We start from the raw sequence: 23,136 nt of genomic DNA on the forward strand, positions 1-23,136 counted from the left end.
GGGACTCTCGACAGGAAGATGTCCAGCTTTGATTTAAAAATCACTACATCTACTTTGTGCAAGTTCCTCAGACTCTTTGGGAGAATATTAAAAAGCTGTGGGCCCTTGAAACCATGCAATGTTGTCCTGTTCTAAAATTGCTGTAGTTTACAATGCAATTGGTTAGAATTATTCAATATGGAACTTCCCTATAAATATCTATTGTAAAAATGTAAATGGTTCATCATCATCATTTAACATCCACTTTCCATACTGTCATGGGTTGGACGATTTTGACAGAGGGCTGGCGAGACAGATGACTGCACCAGGCTCCAATTATGATCTGGCAGAGTTTCTACAGCTGGATGCCCTTCCTAACGCCAACCACTCCGAGGGTAACAATCTATCATAATTATATATATATCATTATACATCATCATCATCGTTAAACATCTACTTTCCATGCTGGCATGGGTTGGATGGTTTGACTGAAGATTAGCAAGCCAGGAGGCCGCAATGAGACTGCAGTCTGTCCTGGCCTGGTTTCTATAACTGAATGCCCTTCCTAATGCCAACCACTCTGAGAGTGTAGCGGGGCCGTCTAAGGATTTGGAGCTGGAGATCACCGTTTCCAATGACTTCGAGGCCAACCTCTCAGTGGTGTCGGGCATCAACGAAGAGCTCTCGACTACAAGATGACCAAAGTTTTTTTTTTCCCAAGGTCTGGGGTCTCCTGCCCCTGAGCCCTAGACCATCACCTAATCACCCTTACCTGTCTTGTTGCTTAACAACAAGAGTGTCGTGGGTGCTTTTCATGTGTGACTGGCACGGAAGGTGGGGGGCAGCCAGATGGTACTGGCATCAATAAGGCTCAAATGGTAGTTCTTTTGTGCCAACTCTTTGTCTTACATTCACAGCATCATCATCGTTTAGTGTCCGTTTTCCATGCTAGCATGGGTTGGGTGGTTCAACTGGGGTTTGGGAAGCCAGAAGGCTGCATCAGGCCCAGTCTGATCTGGCAGTGTTTCTACAGCTGGATGCCCTTCCTAACGCCAACCACTCCGTGAGTGTAGTGTGTGATTTTTATGTGCCACCGGCACAGTTGCCAGATGGGGCTGGCAAACGTCCACGATCGGATGGTCCTTTTTACGTGCCACTGGCAAACGGCCATCTAAACATTTAATACCTTGTGTTTTGTAAATCAAATAATATCAACAAATTATAAAACAAACACATAACAAGAACTTTTGCAGAACAGACGTTATTTTAATGAAATATATCTTGTAATCACCTGAAAAGACACATCTACACTGTTGGATACTCATAAAGCAACTCTTCAATATTCCACTCATAAAGGATCAAAGCAAGATGTGTTGAAACAATTGCAGTGATCAATAAATATTCTTGTATCTTCCGTTAATTATATCATTATCATCATCCATTTCTTTGCTGCCCACAAGGGGCTAAACAAGGACAGAAAAAGGGATTAAGTCGATTACATCGACCCCAGTGCTAAACAGAGGGAACAAACATGGACAGGCAAAGGGAAACTGGTACTTTATTTATCGACCCCGAAATGATGAAAGGCAAATCGACCTTGGCGGAATTTGAACTCAGAACATAATGACAGACGAAATACCGCAAAGCATTTCGCCCGGCCTGCTAACGTTTCTGCATCATCATCATCGTTTAATGTCTGCTTTCCTTGATGGCATGGGTTGGACGGTTTGACCGGGGTCTGGGAGGCTGCACCAGGCTCCAGTCTGATCTGGCAGTGTTTCTACAGCTGGATGCCCTTTTCTCCATGCCGAGCACGGCCATCTCCCTGACAGGATCTGTCTTTGGTCTTTGTTAAATTTACTGTATGGTTTTTCAATCCAGATCTTGCTTCCAAACCTGAGGCAAAAGCAGAAGTACTTGGTCAAAGATATATCTTTGTATTTGGATTTTGTTGACATGGAGAAAGCTTTTGACAGAGTCCCCTACTCCATTATTTGGTGAGCAATAGAGAAGCTAAGTTAAGTTAATTTTTTGGTGCAAAAAGCAAAGCCATGTAGGGGGACATGGAGTTATGTACAGGGAGGGTGGTCATACAAAGAGTTCAGGCTATTTCTGGTCAAGAGAGACTTTGAACCGAGCGGTCGTCGGCAGCTTATTCTACGGATCCGCAATCCGGACTGAGAAAGCCCCTCTCCTTCGATTGAGATGAAATTGTCACAGATAGAGCTTTTTGGAGTGACCCCGCAGCCGACACTCTGGAGCAGGTGAGACATGCAAAAGCCATGTATAGGGATGCTGTCAGTAAGGTAAATGTCACCAATGAGTATAGCATGAATTTTAGTGTAAAAATAGGAGTCCACCAAGGATCGTTTTTCACCCCACTCTTGTTTATCATAGTCCTGCAAGCAATAACAGAGGAATTTAAGATTGGCTGCCCTTTGGATCTCTTCCAAGCTGATGACCTTCTTATTGCTGAATCCCTACCAAAATTAGAGAACAAATTTCAGGTTTGGAAGCAACATCTGGATTGAAAAACCATACAGTAAATTTAGCAAAGACCAAAGACAGATCTTGTCAGAGAGATGGCCCTGCTCGGCATATAGAAAAGATGTCAGGAGAAACTCCATGTAGTGTACCCAGTACAAGATATGGACACATATTGTTCATTAGATTATAGGCTGCAGATCGTGGGATAGCCTAAGCATGTCCAGCAGAGAACAACTGATCATCGTTGGGAACTGGAATGTGATACAATGGTGTCGGAATAATATATCCACAAGAAAACAGCAAATTAATGTAATTAAAATTGTTTGATTGAAAGCCACACACATCATAATTAATGAGTTGATGTAAATGAAGAAAATGTAAAAACTTTATTTGTCTCAAAAAAAGTAATACAATTGCTGTATTTCATCCCCCATTTTATCACTGGTATTGTTATTGATCAATATGAATAAATACAGGTTTAATTAAATTACATTAAGAGAATGATTTTGCACAGATAACACAGCAAGATGTCTTCTCTCCTGTATGAATGCATTTAAAATTAGTTAAACAACATAATCCTAAGAGAATGATTTACTACAGATATCAAAACCAAAAATCAAAATCATAATCGATCAACATCAATGGAATTTGTAGCCGTGATACCAAGGCCGGTGGCACATAAGTGAACCATCTGAACGTGGACGTTTGCCAGCCTCGTCTGGCACCTTTGCCGGTGGCATGTAAATAGCACCCACTAGACTCACGGAGTGGTTGGCGTTAGGAAGGGCACCCAGCTGTAGAAACACTGCTAGATCAGACTGGAGCCTGGTGCAGCCTTCTGGCTTCCCAGACCCCAGTTGAACCGTCCAACCCATGCTAGCATGGAAAGCGGACGCTAAACGATGATGATGATGATCACAGTGATACAATATCTCCCCAATCTAACTGGATTTGTGATAAAAATATTTTCTTACACAGAATGATTTACTGCAGATATTACAGTGCTATGCTTTCTCTCCTGTATGAATGAATTTGAGATTAGCTAAATATTGTTCCACAGACAATGATTTACCACACCTCTTACAGTGAAAGGGCTTCTCTCTTGTATGAATACATTTATGAGTATATATAGCACATTCCCAAGAGAATGATTTACCACAGATATCACAGTGACATGGATTGTCTCCTTTATGAATAGACTTAGAAAGATTTACTGCAGATATCACAGTGCTATGATTTCTCTCCTGTATGAATGCATTTGTATTTAGTAAGGTTACTTTTTCCAGAGAATGATTTACCACAAATATCACACTGATATGGCCTCTCATCAGTGTGAGTACGTTCATGAGCAGTTAAATAACTTAATACAAAGGATTTACCACAGATATTGCAGTGATATGGTTTCTTTCCTGTATGAATAGATTTGTGAGAATCAAGGTTACCTTTTTGAGAGAATGATTTACCACAAATATCACACTGATATGGTTTCTCTCCTGTATGAATGTATTTGTGTCTATTAAAATTACTTTTATGAGAGAATGATTTATCACAGATATCACAGTGATATCGTTTCTCTCCTGTATGAATGTATTTGTGTCTATTAAGGGTACTTTTTCCAGAGAATGATTTACCACAGATATCACATTGAAATTGCCTTTCATTAGTGTGAGTAAGTTCATGAGCAGTTAAATTACTTCTCACTACGAAGGATTTATCACAGATATTGCAGTGATATGGTTTCTCTCCTGTATGAATTGATTTGTGATAAGTAAGGCTATTCTCATAAGGGAATGATTTACCACAAATATCACAGTGATGTGGCTTCTCAACTGTATGTGTAAGTTTGTGAGTAGTTAAATGACTTTTTAATGAGAAGGATTTATCACAGATATCACAGTGATATGGTTTCTCTCTTGTATGAATGAATTTGTGAGAATCAAGGTTACATTTGTGAGTGAATGATTTACCACAAATATCACAATGAAATGGCTTCTCATGAGCATGAATAAGTTTGTGTTTAATTAAAGAACTTCTTATTGAAAAGGATTTATTACATATATCACAGTGATGTGGTTTCTCTCCTGTGTGAATGTATTTGTGAGAATCAAGGTGACTTCTTTGAGAGAATGATTTACCACAGATGTCACAGTGATACGGTTTCTCTCCTGTATGAATGGATTTGTGAGAATCAAGGTGACTTTTTCGAGAGAATGATTTACCACAAATTTCGCAGTGATACGGCTTTTCATGAGTATGTGAACGTTTGTGTTTAGCTAAATCACTCCTTAGTGAAAAGGATTTATCACAGATATCGCATTGATATGGTTTCTCTCCTGTATGAACGTATTTGTGAGAATTAAGGGGGCTTTTTTGGGAGAATGATTTACCACAGATGTCACAGTGATATGGTTTCTCTCCTGTATGAATGTATTTGTGACAAGTAAGGCTACTCCTATGAGAGAATGATTTACCACAAATACCACACTGATATGGTTTCTCTCCTGTATGAATGTATTTGTGATGAGTAAGATGATCTTTCTTAGAGAATGATCTGCCACAGATATCACAGCGATATTGCTTTCCACTTGGATCAATACACTTGTGAACAGTGAGATTTGCTGTATTAGAAAAAGTCTTTTTACAGATATCACATTGGTATGATAATTTTTCTCTTTCTCTTGTCATCTCCGGCGGATTCATTATGGTTCTACAGTATACGACCTCAAAATATATTTTTCTTTTCTTCTTTATAAATATCTTTGTTGATTCAAATACTTCTACTGCTATATATACAGCAAATCTGATCTTCTCGAATATCTGAAGATAATACAAAGACCTTCACAGATTTTTCCAAATTCAAACAGAATGTAAAATACTGGCAATGAAGAAAACAAACGTTCGTATTAATTCCAAAGAAATATTTCACAGTTATTCACCTTAGATTTGTAATAGAAACAGGGTTATATATATTATTTATAATATCTTCCATTAGTCTTCAAATGATGATTAATATTCATGATGTATCTGATGTAAAAACTCCTTTATACCACTAACATCTCATTCTGAAATGACACAGAAACAGTAGAAGATATAGGAAAGACTCGAAAAGCAGAGATTCAACTATAAAAAATATTACTACATTTTCATAATAATAAACTGTTTATATAAACCTTAACCCGAATAATTAGTCTCTATACACAGACTTCCGTTCCTTTGCCTTCAGATATTACGTAAAATGTTAAACTACAAAATATTGGACAATAACTTCCTACTATCTTCAGAAATGTGATAAGTCACTGTTGTTTAGCCCGGAATCATCCCTGGCTGAACAGGTCTATTAATGAAATTAGGTTGTGTTCACGACTTTTAAAATAATAATAATGAAATTACTGTATACAGTGCTCAGGTGCACCACAACTTGTCAAAAGTGCGTATAAAGTATATGCAGTAATGTACAAATGTCTGGAAAGCGAACAGCGTATGAGTCAGATACATGTTTGCGTGTGTATGGAGGGGAGAAAATCAGGTGTAGTGTTGGCGAATCTGAGGAAGAAGCCCGTCGTATATATGTGTATATGTATGTTTATGTGTCTGTGTTTACGTCCCCATAACCTAGTGGTTCGACAAAACAGACCGAATAGAATAAGTCCTGGGGTCGATTTGCTCGACTAAAAGGTGGTGCTCTAGCATGGCCACAGTCAAATGACTGAAACAAGTAAAAGAGAGAAAAGAGATAACTATTAAAGCCAATCATTTTGACAAAATAAACAGCAAATAGTGATACGTAGCAAGTTATACCTCTATAATAAAGCGATAGACAGCTTCGAACGGACACAAGTAACAAATGGAATATCTACTGTAATAAAAGAAGGCGATCTTAGGGTATAAGTACCGGTGTACTTCCGGAAGTACCAGATACAATTCAAAAAAGTGTTATTTTTATATATGGGGAGTTAGGGTGAGGGTTAAAGTTAGGGTTTCTGTGAGGGCTAGGGTTTGTGTTAGGGTTAGGGTATGTGGCGATCCTTCGGTATATGTACACACGTGACTTTGTTTACATCTCTGAAGATATGAGTTCCAGCGGTGATGCCCCACCATGGCCGCGGCCTTCGGGCTTAACATTTTTAAGGATTTTAATGATTTATAACAGAAACCCTTTTCTCCCACCCCTAACAGAAACCCTAACCCTCCATGTATAAAGAAAACCCCACTTTTCTTAAATGTATCCGGTACTTATACCGTAACATCGCCTAAAAGACATCAAAAATTTGGTGCTTTTTCATCGACATACCAAGTAAAAATTAAGATTAGATTTTCTTGGCATTATCCAAGAAGTTTAACGGAGAATGGAATTAATATCGAAATCAGATTAGCAACATTCAAAACTTTCACAATTGTCTGGAGTTTCCAATTAACCAGGGTCATCGGCTTTTACCACAAACAAAACATGTATTGTATCTTACCTGTGATGATAAATAAATTAGTGTTTAATATGAATTAACGTTAATTACAGAAAGGATTGATCTGGCGGGAAATATAATTTAAAGGCACTTTAGAAAAATCGACACGGAACGTCAACGAAACGAACTGAAATCTGAATATTGTATCCGTCCTATTACTACGCATTTGTCGGATGCTAAAACTGAAGTTGTAAATTTTTAATGGTTTTTATTGCTATAATTACGTTTTCGAAATGTGAATTATAATGAAAAAACCCCGAATAATGGCAAAAAATACAAAAGTATATGCTGACTACTTATTTTCAGGTTTTTTGCTACTCTTACGATCTCCTCTTTAAACCTGTAGTGTCGTTCTTCGTTTATTTCTTTCTAAGGTTAAGGTGAGAAACCCGTGGGTTGTTTTCTAACCAATACCCAAGAAATTATGTAAAGCTGACTCGCAAAGTCTTATTCAATATTATTTTCATTAAATCCAAATTCAAGAGAGTTTGCTTGATGAGAAGGACAAGTATGTATGTGTAGTGTGATGGATGAAGAGGACAACAGAAGGAGAAGCAACGGGAGGAAGAAATACAAAAGGCCTTACCTCGGCGAAGATCCGAGGTCTCTTACGAATTTGACACGTCCTGTCGCTTCCTCGTCTCTGATTTTTTTATTACCCACAAGGGGCGATGCAGAGGGGACATTACAAAACATTGGGGACATAGAACATTATAATTAATAATATGAAAATAATATGATTTGCTCGTCTTCAGAGGTCGATGTCTCCGACAAGGTCTCAAATATCCATTCTTCCTCCGACTCCTCCACTAGGGAGTGGTCGTCCATCTCCCTCTGTCTGACAGACCGAAAACGGCCGCCCGAACAGAAACAGTGCAACGCGAAACCGCATCAACAAACGTACAAAATTCCACAACAACAACAATTTTCCCACTCACCTTTTGTTCTTTTTTACCAAATTTCACGAGCGTATAAAAAAAACACAACCGACGTCAACGTGCGATTTCTCATCTCTGATTTTTTATTACCCACAAGGGGCGACGGAGAGGGGACATAGAACATTATAATTAATAATATGAAAAATGAATTTTAAATGAAAAAATGGTAATATGAAAGCGATGCTAACGGCCCCATCCGCCAGCATCACTTACCTGTCCTTCACAACCCTTCGTCGCCTATCATCTCCAATCAAAAGCCCCTCCTTTCCTAATACTATCTCAAATATCTCTTCACACTCTTTTATCTTCTCATCCGAAAATTCCACCTCAATCGCTTCTACACCCTTTTTTTCCGACAAAATCTTCCTTGCGTCCATTATTTCACCTTTCATCGCCATGTAACTTCCATCTTCTCCCTCATACCATGATTTTTCACCAAAGATACTTGTCGGCTTCACATTGTCTTCCTTTGTTATAAAACATAAAGTATGGGGCTTGGGCTCTTGTATCATCTGTGTGTCTGCGTTTTTAGGTTTTCTTGTAGGTGGGGAATAGGTGGGCTCTTTGTTTGCAGGGGAAGGATGGGGCTCAGAGGGTGCGGGTGGTGTTGGGGTGGATTGGGATTCAATAAAGTTCACTTTCCTTCTTCCTTTTCTTTTTTTCCGTACGTCTTCCCACTCAGTTTGGATTTCCTTCTCCTCCTCAGGTTCTTCCGCTTCAACTTTTTCCGGCTCCGTTTCCTCCTCTTCCTGGATCACTGTTTCTTTTTGTGGGGGAGGGCAGTAGGCTCTTATGTGACCCCTCAGGCCACACTTATAGCACCTGGGCGCCCTGCCCTCCACCCACACTCTCATGATCACGTCTCCCAATCTGATATTTTCTGTTAGGTCCACCAGTACATCGTTCTCTGCCTGCACATTTAGTTCCACTGTCACGCCTCTCCAGCCCTCGGTCTTAACCGAGGCATGGAGGATGTCCACTTCATCCTCGTGGCCGCTAATTATAGCCGCCACAATCCACTCGGCTTCAACGTTTGGGGCTATTCCCTCGACCCTTACTCTTGTGATTTTTCTATTTAAATACGTAGGCAAAAGTATTACCTTCTCGGATTTCACCGCCTTCGCCGCCATCTTCCTTGCTGCCTTCTCACTTTTGAACTGTACTACTACAGTACCATGTTTTGAACCTCTCGACAGAAATTCGATTTCCTCTTCCGTTCTTCTTAGCGCCTCATTTATCCACTCCATATTCACCACTTCTATCTTTTTCGTTCCGCTTGCGAATACCCTGTATATGATGATCCTTTTCTCCAACCATTCTTTTCTCTTTGGTGGTGGCGTTAGTTCCACCTCACCGCTGTCCTTCCTCATATACCTCTGGAAACCTGGCAATTTTTCTAGGTTTATTTGCTTTTCCTGTGCCGTCTTCTTTTTTGCAACTCCTGCGTACGTTTTCCTGTGTTTTATCTCCACATTATTTACATCACCGATTTGCTCGTCTTCAGAGGTCGATGCCTCCGACAAGTTCTCAAATATCCATTCTTCCTCCGGCTCCTCCACTAGGGAGTGGTCGTCCATCTCCCTCCGTCTGACAGACCGAAAACGGCCGCCCGAACAGAAACAGTGCAAAGCGTAGAACCAGTGTAACGCGAAACCGCATCAACAAACGTACAAAATTCCACAACAACAACAATTTTCCCACTCACTTTCTGTTCTTTTTTACCAAATTTCACGAGCGTAAAAAAAACACAACCGACGTCCTGTCGCTTCCTCGTCTCTGCTCGAACTGTCCCTTCGTCGATGACCACACGTGCGTCCTGCTTGACCTCTTCCGCCTCCTGCGACCCATGGGCTAGGCTTACACCGTAAACGGGTGGTGTGCGTATTCTTTACCCCCGCCCTCTTCCATTGCACAACTAAGTTACTGGAATATAAACAAACCAAAAATGGTTTTCGAACACTGATGCCTGCATCTTTCCCCCTATCCTCATCCAACATCACTCTGATACGCTGTATTCGTTTCTTTCCGTCCCTGTAACTTACGGGTTCGACGACAGAACAGCGTAAAAGTAGCAATCGACTGGAAAATAAGCTTTAGTTTTGTAACTTTTGCCATCATTTGGATTTTTTTTCTTACAATTCAAAATTCTAAATAGTAATTATAGCAATAATAAAACATAAAAAATTTACCAACTCAGTTTTATCATCCGACAAATGTGTAGTAATACGAGGTATACAACATCAAGATTTTTAGTTCGTTTCGTTGACTTTCCATGCCGACTTTTAGAGTGTCTTTATACTATATTCCCGTTAATTGCTCTTTTCTGTAATTAACATTAATTCACATTAATCTAATTATCGTAACATATGATCTATTTATCAAAACAGGTAAGATGTAATATATATTTTATTTTTTAGCAGAAGCCGATTAACCTGGCTAATTCGAAACTCCAAACAAAAGTAAAAAGTTTTAAAAGTTGCTAGTTTGACATCGATGTTAATTCGGTTAAACTAAAGGAAATTTAGAAGCCATCCATGGCCAACCACATTGGGTTGTTTTACACCTATTACACACATTTTTTTTTTTTGTTTCTTTGAGTGGTGTAACGCTTTAGTTTAACCCCTCCACCTTCAGATATTATGGGAAATGTTAAACTACAAAACGGTGGACAATAATATTCTACTATCTTCAGAAACGTGGCAAGTCACTGTTGTTTAGCCCATGGTCACCCCTGACTGAGCAGACCTCTTAATGAAATTCGCTTGTGTTCCCGACTGTCCTGACTTTTAGAATACATCAAACATAAACACAACTATAATTTAAACACCAACCCACCACGACTTTTCCTTCTGTAACCTTATTAATAATATAAATCTTTTAAAGAAATTCTGCATTCACATGTGTTGAAGGTCTGGATCATAAATACGTTTGTGTATTCGTTTCTTTTCAAGTTTAAGCCATTTGCTGATTCTGTCTACGAAAAGGTGTATCTTGTTTTATCATCGCGGTACCACTGGCCTCATGTTGCAGTCAGCTATTTATGTTTTATTAGATTGCAGATTATTCACAGGAGCAAAAATCAGACATAATTAACGTGGATTATTTCGACAGGAACAGCAAATATAGATGTTTAGCAAATAATACCTCTATGATAAATCAATAGACGGCTTTGAATCGACACAGTCAGCAAATGGAATATCTACTGTAATAAAAAAAAAGCTAAAAATTTGGTGCTTTTTCATGGCCATGCCAAGTAAAATCCAAATTTTCTTGGCTTAATTAAAGACATTTATTGGCGAATAGAATTAACGGTTAAACTAAAGCGTTACACCATTCAAAGAAACAAGAAAAAATATGAACGAATATGAAAAAAAAATGCGCGCACGCGAAAGGGGAGTGGGGGAGAGGCCTCGGAAAATTCACATCGGGAATTTCCGAAAGCGTCTGAGGGGCTGACCCGGGCACCAAAACAAAAAAAAATAGTGTAATATGTGTAAAACAACTTGCTCTAAACGAATATGACAAAAAAAATGCGCCCTCGCGAAAGAGGGGTGGGGGAGAAGCCTCGGAAAATTTACATCGGGAATTTCCGAAACCGTCTGACCCGGGCACAAAAACAAAAATAGCGTAATAGGTGTAAAACAACTTGCTCTAAACGAATATGATAAAAAAAAATACGCGCTCGCGAAAGGGGGGGTGGGGGAGAGGCTTCGGAAATTTCACATCTTCAGTCCACGGCCTTTAAACTAAGAAAAAATAGTGTAATTGGTGTAAAACTACTTGTTCTAAACGAGTATCAAGAACACACACTCACACATGAATCATAAACTCCGTATTTTTGTACATATTTCGCAAAAAAAAAAAAAAAGAAAAGAAATTCTGGAAAAAGTGAAGAAATGTTGGATCTCCACCATATGAATCAAAATACGTGTCAGAAACATCTTGAAATACTACAGAAATTATGTTACGAAAATGATAATGTTTACATACCTCTTTGAGTGGTCCATCGACAGTGATGATAAAGAAATGAGATGGGTTGGAGGAAAAAATTATCTCGGGCCAGGATAAAGACTTGCTGCTGCCAATAAGAATACGTGTTTTCTCTTGGCAGCAGGTTTGATGCTTTCCATAAATAGGAACTTGGAGAGGTATTGCTTTAAGTAACAGGCACGAATGCCTGGGCGAACAACTGATCTCTTAACTGACCCCCACAATCTCTCTATCGTTTGTGTGTGCACTGACGCATTTGTCGGATCAACAAAATTTTCACTGTGGTTGATGCCTTATAACTTAACACACTCATCGGTAAAATTTTGCAGTTATTTCTTACTTATTTGCTTTTTTCCTAAAATTTTATTTGCGTCTTGCAACCTTTTCAATAGTTTTGACTCTGTCCGTTATTTACACTGCTTTTCCTTTTGTTTGTTTCGGTGCCTTGAAACTAAACTAGAGAAAGTATTAGATTTATGACTCAGGTCATTATAGACGAAAGTAATGTCTTGTGTCATGAGTATCATTTTAAAGTGTAATTTATTCGGGTAAAAGTTTATATCCACAGTTTATCATTATGAAAATGTAGTTATAATTTTTATTGTTAAACCTTTGCTTTTTAAGTCTTTCCTATATCTTCTACTGTTTCTGTGTCATTTCAGATACTCATATAAAGGAGTTTTACGTGAGATACATCATGAATATTGATCATGTTTTGAAAACGAATGTCAGCCGTTATAAATAATAGATAATAACTCTGTTTATATAATATATCTATGGTGAATAACGGTGAAATATTTCTTCTGAATTGATAGCAACATTTGTTTTCCTCATTGCCAGGAATATTTACAAAAGTATTTCACATTCAGTTTGAATGTGAGAAAATCTGGAAAGGTGTTTGTATCATTTTCAGATATTCAAGATCAGATTTGCTGTAGAAGATATATATAAAGAAGAAGGGGAAAATATATTTTCTGTCTGTATACTATAGAACAATAATGAATAGTCTGGAGATGTTAAAAGAAATAGAAAAGTTATCAGACCAATGTGATATCTGTAAAAAGACTTTTTCTAATAAGGGAAATCTCACTGTTCACAAATGTATTGATCCAGGTGGAAAGAAATATTACTGTGATATTTGTGGTAAATCATTCTCTCGAAAAAGTCACCTTACTCATCACAAATACACTCATACTGGAGAGAAACCACATCACTGTGATATCTGTGGTAAATCATTCTCTAAAAAATATAACCTTACTAAACACAAATCCATTCATACAGGAGAGAAACCATATCAATGTCGTATTTGCGGTAAATCATTCTCTCATAGAAGTTCCCTTGATTCTCACAAACACATTCATACAGGAGAGAAACCACATCACTGCGCTATTTGTGGTAAATCATTCTCTCAAAAAAGTAGCCTTTATTCTCACAAATACATTCATACAGGTGAGAAACCATATCGGTGTGATATTTGTGGTAAATCATTCTCTCAAAGAAGTCGCCTTACTTCTCACAATTCCGTTCATACTGGAGAGAAACCATATCAGTGTGATATCTGTGGTAAATCATTTTCATCAAAAAGTCACCTTACTAGACACAAATACATTCATACAGGAGAGAAACGATATCACTGTGATAAATCATTCTCTTACTTGAGCACTTTAAATTCTCATAAATCCATTCATACAGGAGAGAAACCATATCACTGTGATAAATCTTTTTCATCAAAAGGTCATTTAACTACTCACGAACTCACTCATGCTCATAAGAGGCCATATCCCTGTGATATTTGTGGTAAATCATTCACTCAAAGGGGAGGCCTTACTTATCACAAATACACTCATACAGGAGAGAAACCATATAAATGTGATATTTGTGGTAAATCATTCTCTCAAAAAGGTCACCTTACTTATCACAAATCAGTTCATACAGGTGAGAAACAATATCAGTGTGATATCTGTGATAAATCTTTTTCATCAAAAAGTCATTTAACTACTCACAAACGTAGACATACACGTGAGAAGCCACATCACTGTGATATTTGTGGTAAATTATTCTCTCAAAAATGTAACCTTACTACTCACAAATCAGTTCATACAGATGAGAAACCATATCAGTGTGATATCTGTGATAAATCCTTTTCATCAAAAAGTCATTTAACTACTCACGAACTCACTCATGCTCATGAGAGGTTATATCCCTGTGATATTTGTGGTAAATCGTTCATTCGAAGGAGAGGCCTTACTTATCACAAATACACTCATACAGGAGAGAAACCATATAAATGTGATATTTGTGGTAAATCATTCTCTCAAAAAGGTCACCTTACTTATCACAAATCAGTTCATACAGGTGAGAAACCATATCAGTGTGATATCTGTGATAAATCCTTTTCATCAAAAAGTCATTTAACTACTCACGAACTCACTCATGCTCATGAGAGGCCATATCCCTGTGATATTTGTGGTAAATCATTCACTCAAAGGAGAGGCCTTACTTATCACAAATGCACTCATACAGGAGAGAAACCATATAAATGTGATATTTGTGGTAAATCATTCTCTCAAAAAGGTCACCTTACATATCACAAATCAGTTCATACAGGTGAGAAACCATATCAGTGTGATATCTGTGATAAATCCTTTTCATTAAAAAGTTATTTAACTACTCACAAACTCACTCATGCTCATGAGAGGCCATATCAGTGTGATATCTGTGGTAAATCATTCTCTCAAAAAAGGTACTTAAATGGACACAAATGCATTAATACAGGGGACAAACCATAGCACTGTAGTATCTGCAGTAAATTATTCCGTTTAAGAAATTATTTAATTAATTACAAGTCTGCTCATACTGGAGAGAAACTATGTGACTGATGTCTGCAGCAAATCATTCTATTGTGAATATGCTGTATATACTTATAAACGTATTCATACAGGAGAGAAACTCTATTGCTGTGATACCTGAGGTAAATCATTCTCTGTGGAACAATATTGAACTCATCACAAATCCATTCATACAGGAGAGAAATCCTATCACTGTGACATCTGTGACAAGTCATTCTTTCATAGAGAGAAATAATAAACTAAACACAAACATATTCATACAGGAGAAGATTCTTATGACTGTGTAATCTGTGCTAAATCATTCTCTCAATAATCTACCTTAACTAAACATATACTTATTCATATTGATCAATAACAATATCAATGATAAAACAGATGTCCTGCTGAATAAAATACTGCAAATGTATTACTTTTTACAAAATAAATTCATTTTTCACATTTTCCTCATTTGCATCAACTCACTAATTACGATTTGTGTTTTTTATTCAAACAATATTGATTATATTAATTTGCTCTGTTTTCTTGAGGATATATTATTTTGACACAAATGTATTACACTCCATTTCCCAGCCATGATCAGTTATCCTCTGCTGGACACACTCAGGGATCCCAGGATCTGCACCCTTTGTGCTACTGCCCACATATTCTGGCACTAGCTGGAGGCTTATTGCTGTTTGTCACAGTTTTGGGTGTAGAGTGGGAAATATTTTTCAAAAGCCTAATGCCCCACTCTACCTATGGTTCAAGTACATCCCTGCTCAACCCCTGCAATGGATGATACTTATTTTTTGCTAAATCATTCTGTAGAGCAGGTTTTCATGGTCTTGTTCTTACCAGACACCAAGCAGGGATTTATGATGGGCATCTGGTTAGAATGGCACCTGTTGTGATGAGAGTTACCATGTCCCCTTATGAGAGATAGATTGGTTCGAGTAAAGTATAAATAGTTACAATCTGAGTGGGTTTACGGTTCAGAGTCAAGTGAAGTCGGAAGGTGTCGCTTGGTTTACTTCCTAAGGAATATTGAATGTTGGTTCGTAAAAGATTTGTTAGTTCATTAGATTGTTGTTACAATTTTCTGGTTATCTTATTTATTGTACGGAACAATTATGTTACAACATCTGGCGATGAGGGTTTCGAAGCTCTTGCAGTTCAGTTAACAAATTTTTGTGACACAAAATTGTTAAATCATGGAAGACTAATTAGCTTCTATAAAACTGTTGCAAAATCAACGACAAAGGCAGCAACAACAACAATTATTGGAGCTTTATTCAAAGAAGTCCAAAAATGAGGGAAGTACACTTTTGCCAGACGACGTTTTGGACTCTATGATTTCAGTTATAACCCAGAGGACGGTATAACTGTTGCATTGTACTACAGCGGGTAATTTTTAAGGATGATTGTAAGACATGGTCAGATACAGAAAAAGTAAGGTTATTATGACATAAATGAGCCCCATCTGAGTATGAACATTACTTTAATTTCATATTACCCGAAAAAACTCAATGAAATTTGTTTTAAAGAAACAATAGAATTACTGTCTAACATATTTGGTGATAAAACTTCTCTAACACTTGGATGGTGTTTTGGAATATAATGAAAAAAGAGGATGGTGATTTTATCACATACGCAGGAACAATTGACAGGATGTGTGAATATTTTTAAACTCAAAGAATTTACACCTGAGATGTTCAGGTGTCTTATTTTTGTACAAGGCCTTACAACAACTGAATATACAGAAATTCACACTGCAGAACTAAATTCTGAAGATCAACCATTAAAAATCCTAGAGGGCTCTCAACAGAAACAAAATTCGACTCCCAAATGAGAAAATTTGTACACGTAAAAATGATTGGAATAAATATTAAACTTCAGTTCGATACTGGATGTGATATTTCAATAATAAATATGGATACATGGAAGAAAATAGGGGAACCTATCTATTTTACATGTTTCAGTCATTTGACAGTGGCCATGCTGGAGCACCGCCTTTAGTCGAGCAAATAGACCCAGGACTTATTCTATTGGTCTCTTTTGCTGAACTGCTAAGTTATGGTGGACGTAAACACACCAGCATCGATTGTCAAGTGATGTTTGGGGGACAAACATATACACACACACACATATATACGATGGACTTCTTTCAGTTTCTGTCTACCAAATCCACTCACAAGGCTTTGGTCATCTGAGGCTATAGTAGAAAAAACTAGTAGAAAAGTCCAAAGTGCTACACAATGAGACTGAAATGGGACCATGTGGTTGGTAAGCAAGCTACTTACCACACAGCCACTCCCACGCCTATATGTACACATTACACAAGATACTGTTTGCTTATTTCTCTGTTGTCTGTATTAAAGAAATATTTTCAAATTATTTCACTTTAATAGAATTTATTATTTCTTTAGCTTGTATTAAATAATTCTGTCCTCATAACCCATTAAAATAATTGCATTATCTTTTTAACTTATCTCTCTGCTTTTATATATTATGTTGGGTGTGTAGGCACGTATAAATATATATATATAGAGAGATTTTAAGTGTCCCGTATATATGATTTTCTAATTTCGCAACCCTATCCAAATGTGTCCCTTATGAGCCTATACAATTGATGATACAGCATAGAATTCACACTTGATCAATGTTTGATAAAAGTTACACATTTCTCCAAACTGATCTATAATAAATGTTTGTTTTGAAGTTATATAATTTGTTGATATTATTTAATATACTTAATATACTTGGTGTTAGATGCTAAGATACAGTGATGAGAGATAAACGAAGGGATAAGTTTGTTCATTAAATGCTAATGATGGTGGTTATCTAGTGAATATGCGATGGAGCCATTGAGTAGATGGTAACCATGTGAGAGCAGGAGTGTGAAGGAAATATATTTCCCAGTCACTGATGAAATGTTAAAATAAGACAATGGTAGGAAATTCTCAAGAGAGCTGAACAGTGGAAGGTCTTCGGAGAGGAAACCCTACTCAGGCAAGATCCAGAGGTAATGCGTTGACATAAGGTTAATTGAAGGAAAAGCTTGTAACATCAGATGAACATATTTTGCAACCACGTCTCAAAGCAAAATAAGGCGAACACATGCACTTGCGGGTATGTATGTGTATGACCTGAGTCAATGCATGTCTAGGAGTCAGGAGTCAACGCAAGGGTGGCACAAAATTAGAATGCTCTGCTTTCTATAAGGGATAAACCAGAAGTCCCTGACTGCTATGTCATCCGGAAGTTTATAGGAAGCTTCTAAAATATTCAAGAAGGTCGAGGGAGATTACTCCTGTTAAATCCCATTTTCATTTTGCTTTCCTGTCTGACTACCAGGGGTCACTCAGGTTTTAGTTATACAAGGCGGTGAGCTGGCAGAAACGTTAGCACGCTGGGCGAAATGCGTAGCCGTATTTCATCTGCCGTAATCTTCTGAGTTCAAATTCCGCCGAGGTCGACTTTGCCTTCCATCCTTTCGGGGTCGATATAACGGACTTAACCCGTGCGTCTGTCCTTGTTTGTCCTCTCTGTGTTTAGCCCCTTGTGGGTAATAAAGAAATAAGTTATACAAGATTCCCTTGATTCTGTCGAGAATGATGAAAATTTGTGTGGGCCTCTGAGCAGGTATTGCCCTGATTTAGGCAAAATCTGATGTAGATTCTCTGCTCAATGTGACAATCACACGCTACATACCTTCCTTCCAAGCATTGCTGCAAACAGCAGAAGAGAGCTAGAATGTTAACACTTAGTGTGAATGCACAGCAAAGTTTAGAGTCAATCTTTCCCAAGTGGCTTCACTCTGTGTATCCTAGCTCCGTTGCTATAGCAACAGTCTGCATGTATGTACGTACGTATGTATATATGTATACCATTGTTCAGTTTTATTTCAAAATTTCTTGCCAATAGAGAAAGAGCCAATTTCTAACCTAAATCCAAGGATCCTTCATTGGAATTTCACCATCAACAACAGAGTATGTAGGTCTTTTCGGTTTGAACAGCAGTTTTTATCATAATTTCTAGGTGACTAAACACTTTTTCTCCTGGCTTTATTGAGAAAATTCTACGGTTTGTAAGATATTTGTTGTCTTTTTTCTTCAATTTCAAGCAATCAATGACGTCTATTGAGGTGAAAACATTGTGCCGTATGAATATGTCCCTCGTTTAAGAAACAGATTGGGTTTATTTACATTTGTCAAGAAAAAAAGGTACCCTTCCCCCCACCCTAAACGAGATTGAAATGCAATGGATCGATACTAGGGTCATAATTATGGGTGACAATTTCATATGACACCGCTAGAAAAACTGCCATTCAAACCGAAAAGATCCAATACATTTCTAAATATCTCATAGAGATTTATGCAGTAGTGGTACGATAAAGATACCCTTCCCCCACCCCTAGCCCAAATAGATTGTAATGCAAAGATCGATACTAGGGTTATAATTATGGGTGACATTTTCATGACACCGCGACAAAAAAAATCCCATTTTCTGTAGCAGTGTCGTATGAAATTGTCACCCACAATTATAACCTTAGTATCGATCTTTGCATTTCAATCTATTTTAGGGTTAGGGGTGGGGGAAGGGTACCTTTTTTTTCTTTGCAAATGCAAATAAACCCACTCTGTTTCTTAAACAAGGGACATATTCATACAGCACGGTATGTTTTGACTCCAGATGGACGTATTTGATTGGTTAAAATTGCCGAAATGCTCGATTTTAAAGTGGAAATATGTTACAAACTATAGAATTTTCTCAATAAAGCCAAGAAAAAATGATGTTTTATAAACACATTCTACCAGTATACGAAGTTTAAAAGAGTTTAGTTAACTAGAAATTGTGTTGACATATGCCATTCAAAAGGAAAAGCTCTGCACAAACTTGTACGAAGTACAGACATCTGCGTGTTAACATACATCTCAGGAAAAACAGCCTTCTCATATTCAATAAGCTTGGTGGCACCCTGGTAGTACATATCATTGTGGAAAACGTAAAACCACCCATAATTGTTATATATATATTAATTACCAGAGTGACTCACGACTTGACTGGTTATAGACGCCTAGTACTATTTACGTGAAGTGGTCCCGCTGCACGCCATCACGCTAGCTAGTTGTGACTAGTCGATCCTACGACTACCTAGCGCGAGTGCACGTATGCAAATTAATAGATGCGTACATGCGCAAAGCACGTACTGTAAGTCTTCGAGTATAATCCACATTTCCCCACCAAAATTTAAAGGTCAAAATCCCAGGTGTGGATTATATACGAGGTTAAAATGAAAAATATTTTCTAAGCAACGTCCGAGTCTCTCTTTGCTGTCCGGCAATGTTTATTCAGACGCAATTTGTGATGTCGGGCGTGAAAATACCTTAAGCTAAGCCTGAAAGCAATGAAGTCATAAAAGAATCATCCATAACTTGCAGTAAGCAACATTTATTAAACGTTATTACTGTTATTTCTTTATTTTCTGCAAACAAAATACACAAAAAAGCTACACGTTTGCATTATGTTATATATACAATAATAATAAAGGATGTTACCATATACATTTTTACAAACCAAGGATGTTATATAGACCTCCTTGACTCAGGTTAGAGAAGGGGTGCATATTATATACAAGATTTAGGTTTTTCAGAGGTACAGCCCCATAAAAATTACCCTGCGTATTATACTCAAGGGCGGACTATACTCGAGGATTTATGGTATGTATTTAAAGGCTGTATATCAAATAATCTTTTTTTTTTAAACAAGGTAAATAATTTTTTCACACAAAGTAAATAATTATCAACTAATTAGGGAGAAAGTCAGTTTAGATGAGATGCAGTTTGGGTTCATGCCAGGGGAAAGCACCACTGATGCTATATATTTCTGGTAAGACAGATGCAGGAGAAATACCTGATCTTTTTCTTTTGAACGGCGGTTTTCAACACAATTTCTAGTTAATTAAACACTTTTAAACTTCGTATACTGGTAGAATGTGTCAAAATAAAACATTTTTTTCTCTTGGCTTTCTTTAGAAAATTGCAATTTGTAAGTTTAACGTAGTTGAATTTTTCGAAATTTAACCAATCAATGGCCTCTATTGAGCTAAAATCATTTACTGCGTCTAAAACTGAGACAACATCACCCTAACCCTAACCCTAAATTTTAGCCTTTCGTTTTTTTTTCTTAATTGTTAAATTAATTTAAGGATAATAATTAAGAAAAAAAAATGAAAGGCTAAAACAAAAGAAAAAAACTCAACTAAAAAACAAAACGAATAATTTTAGACACACGTGTAACAATAAAAAACAAACAAACTGAAAGGCTAAAATTTAGGGTTAGGGTTAGTGACAGGATGCTGTCTTAGTTTTAGACGCAGCAAATGATTTTAGCTCAATAGAGGGCATAGGATTGGTTAAAATTCGAAAAATTAAACTACATTAAACTTATAAATTACAATTGTCTCAAGAAAGCCAAGAGAAAGAAACGTTTTCTTTTCACGCATTCTACCAGTATACAAAGTTTAAAAGTGTTTAATTAACTAGAAATTGTGTTGAAAAGTGCCGTTCAAGAGGAAAAGATCCGACTTAGAATGATTTACTGCAGATATTACAGTGCTATGGTTTCTCTCCTGTATGAATGTTTTTATGAGAGGTTAAAGAGCGCAAGCAAGACAATGATTTACCACAAATATCACACATACAGTTTCTCTCCAGTATGAATGGATTTGTGATAAGTAAGGCTATGCTTACGGGAGAATGATTTACCACAAATACGACATTGATATGGTTTCTCTCCTGTATGAATGTATTTGTGAGAATCAAGGTAACGTCTTTGAGAGAATGACATTCCGCAGACATCACATTAATCAGGTTTCTCTCCTGTATGAATGGATTTGTGGGAAGAAAGTTGACTTTTTTGAGAGAATGATTTACCACAGACATCACAGTGATAAGGTTTCTCTCCTGTATGAGTGGATTTGTGTCTAGTAAGGTTACTTCTCTGAGAGAATGATTTACCACAAATATCACAGTGATAAAGTTTTTCTCCTGTATGAATGGATATGTGAGAAGTAAGGCTGTGCTTATGGCAGAAAGATTTACCACAAATATCACACTGATATGGTTTCTCTCCTGTATGAATGTATTTGTGAGAAGTAAGGCTGTGCTTATGGGAGAATGATTTACCACAAATATCACATTCATATGGTTTCTCTTCTGTATGAATGGATTTGTGAGAAATAAGGCCACTCTTTTGAGAGAATGATTTACCACAAATATCACACTGATATGGTTTTTCTCCTGTATGAATGTATTTGTGAGAAGAAAGGTGACTTTTATCAGAGAATGATTTACCACAAATATCACATTCATATGGTTTCTCTCCTGTATGAATGGATTTGTGAGAAGTAAGTCTATGCTTATGAGTGAATGATTTACCACAAATATCACACTGATATGGTTTCTCTCCTGTATGAATGTATTTGTGAGAAGAAAGGTTACTTTTATCAGAGAATGATTTACCACAAATATCACATTTATATGGTTTCTCTCCTGTATGAATGGATTTGTGAGAAGTAAGTCTATGCTTATGAGTGAATGATTTACCACAAATATCACACTGATATGGTTTCTCTCCTGTATGAATGTATTTGTGAGAAGAAAGGTTACTTTTCTCAGAGAATGATTTACCACAAATATCACATTTATATGGTTTCTCTCCTGTATGAATTGATTTGTGAGAAGTAAGTCTATGCTTATGAGTGAATGATTTACCACAAATATCACACTGATATGGTTTCTCTCCTGTATGAATGTATTTGTGAGAAGAAAGGTGACTTTTATCAGAGAATGATTTACCACAAATATCACACTGATATGGTTTCTCACCTGTATGACTGTATTTGTGAGAGGTAAGGCTACTGATATGAGAGAATGATTTACCACAAATATCACAATGATATTGTTTCCCCCCTGCATGAATGAATTTGTGAACAGTGAGATTTCCCTTATTAGAAAAAGTCTTTTTACAGATATCACATCGGTATGATAACGTTTTTCTTTCTTTTGTCATCTCCTGAGGATTCATTATTGTTCTATAGTATACAAGCACAAAATATAATTTTGCTTCCTTTTTTATATATTTCTATTGCTTATATTTCCAGAAGTTCTGATCTTCATCAATATCTGAAGATGATACAAACACCTTTGCAGATATCTCCCGGTCCAAACAGAATGTGAAAGACTTTAGCAAATATTCCAGGCAATGATGGAAACAAATGTTGCCATTAATTCAGAAGAAATATTTCACAGTTTTCCACCATAGACAAATCGTATAAACAGAGTTATGTCAAATATTTATAACATCTTCCATTAGATGATCAATATTCATGAAGTATCACTAACATTTCACCTCCTGAAATGACACAGAAACAGAAGAAGATATAGGAAAGAC

The 23,136-nt window shown here is 37.0% G+C and overlaps 3 protein-coding genes across 4 annotated transcripts in view; 2 read left to right on the plus strand and 1 right to left on the minus strand.

The window, feature by feature from the left end:
- The window catches only part of LOC118768134 (zinc finger protein OZF-like), a 49,408-nt gene extending 33,981 nt beyond the window's left edge, over positions 1-15,427 (plus strand). For both annotated transcript variants that reach the window (XM_036514005.1, XM_036514004.1), the window contains exon 4: positions 13,949-15,427. In XM_036514005.1, the coding sequence (XP_036369898.1) occupies positions 13,949-14,643 (695 nt within the window). In that variant the 3' untranslated portion in view covers positions 14,644-15,427. The remainder of the gene's footprint in view (positions 1-13,948) is intronic.
- Positions 1-23,136, plus strand: part of LOC118768138 (zinc finger protein 708-like) — a 184,623-nt gene that overhangs the window by 123,171 nt on the left and 38,316 nt on the right. The window lies entirely within an intron of this gene.
- LOC115225224 (zinc finger protein OZF-like) overlaps positions 21,199-23,136 on the minus strand; it is a 35,428-nt gene continuing 33,490 nt past the window's right edge. The window contains exons 5-6 of the mRNA XM_036513895.1: positions 22,038-22,600; positions 21,199-21,701 (exon numbers count right to left, since the gene is read on the minus strand). Coding sequence (XP_036369788.1) covers positions 21,547-21,701; positions 22,038-22,600 — 718 coding nt within the window. The 3' untranslated portion in view covers positions 21,199-21,546. The remainder of the gene's footprint in view (positions 21,702-22,037; positions 22,601-23,136) is intronic.

The sequence above is a fragment of the Octopus sinensis genome, linkage group LG27 (genome assembly GCF_006345805.1).
Source record: "Octopus sinensis linkage group LG27, ASM634580v1, whole genome shotgun sequence".
Classification (NCBI taxonomy): domain Eukaryota; kingdom Metazoa; phylum Mollusca; class Cephalopoda; order Octopoda; family Octopodidae; genus Octopus; species Octopus sinensis.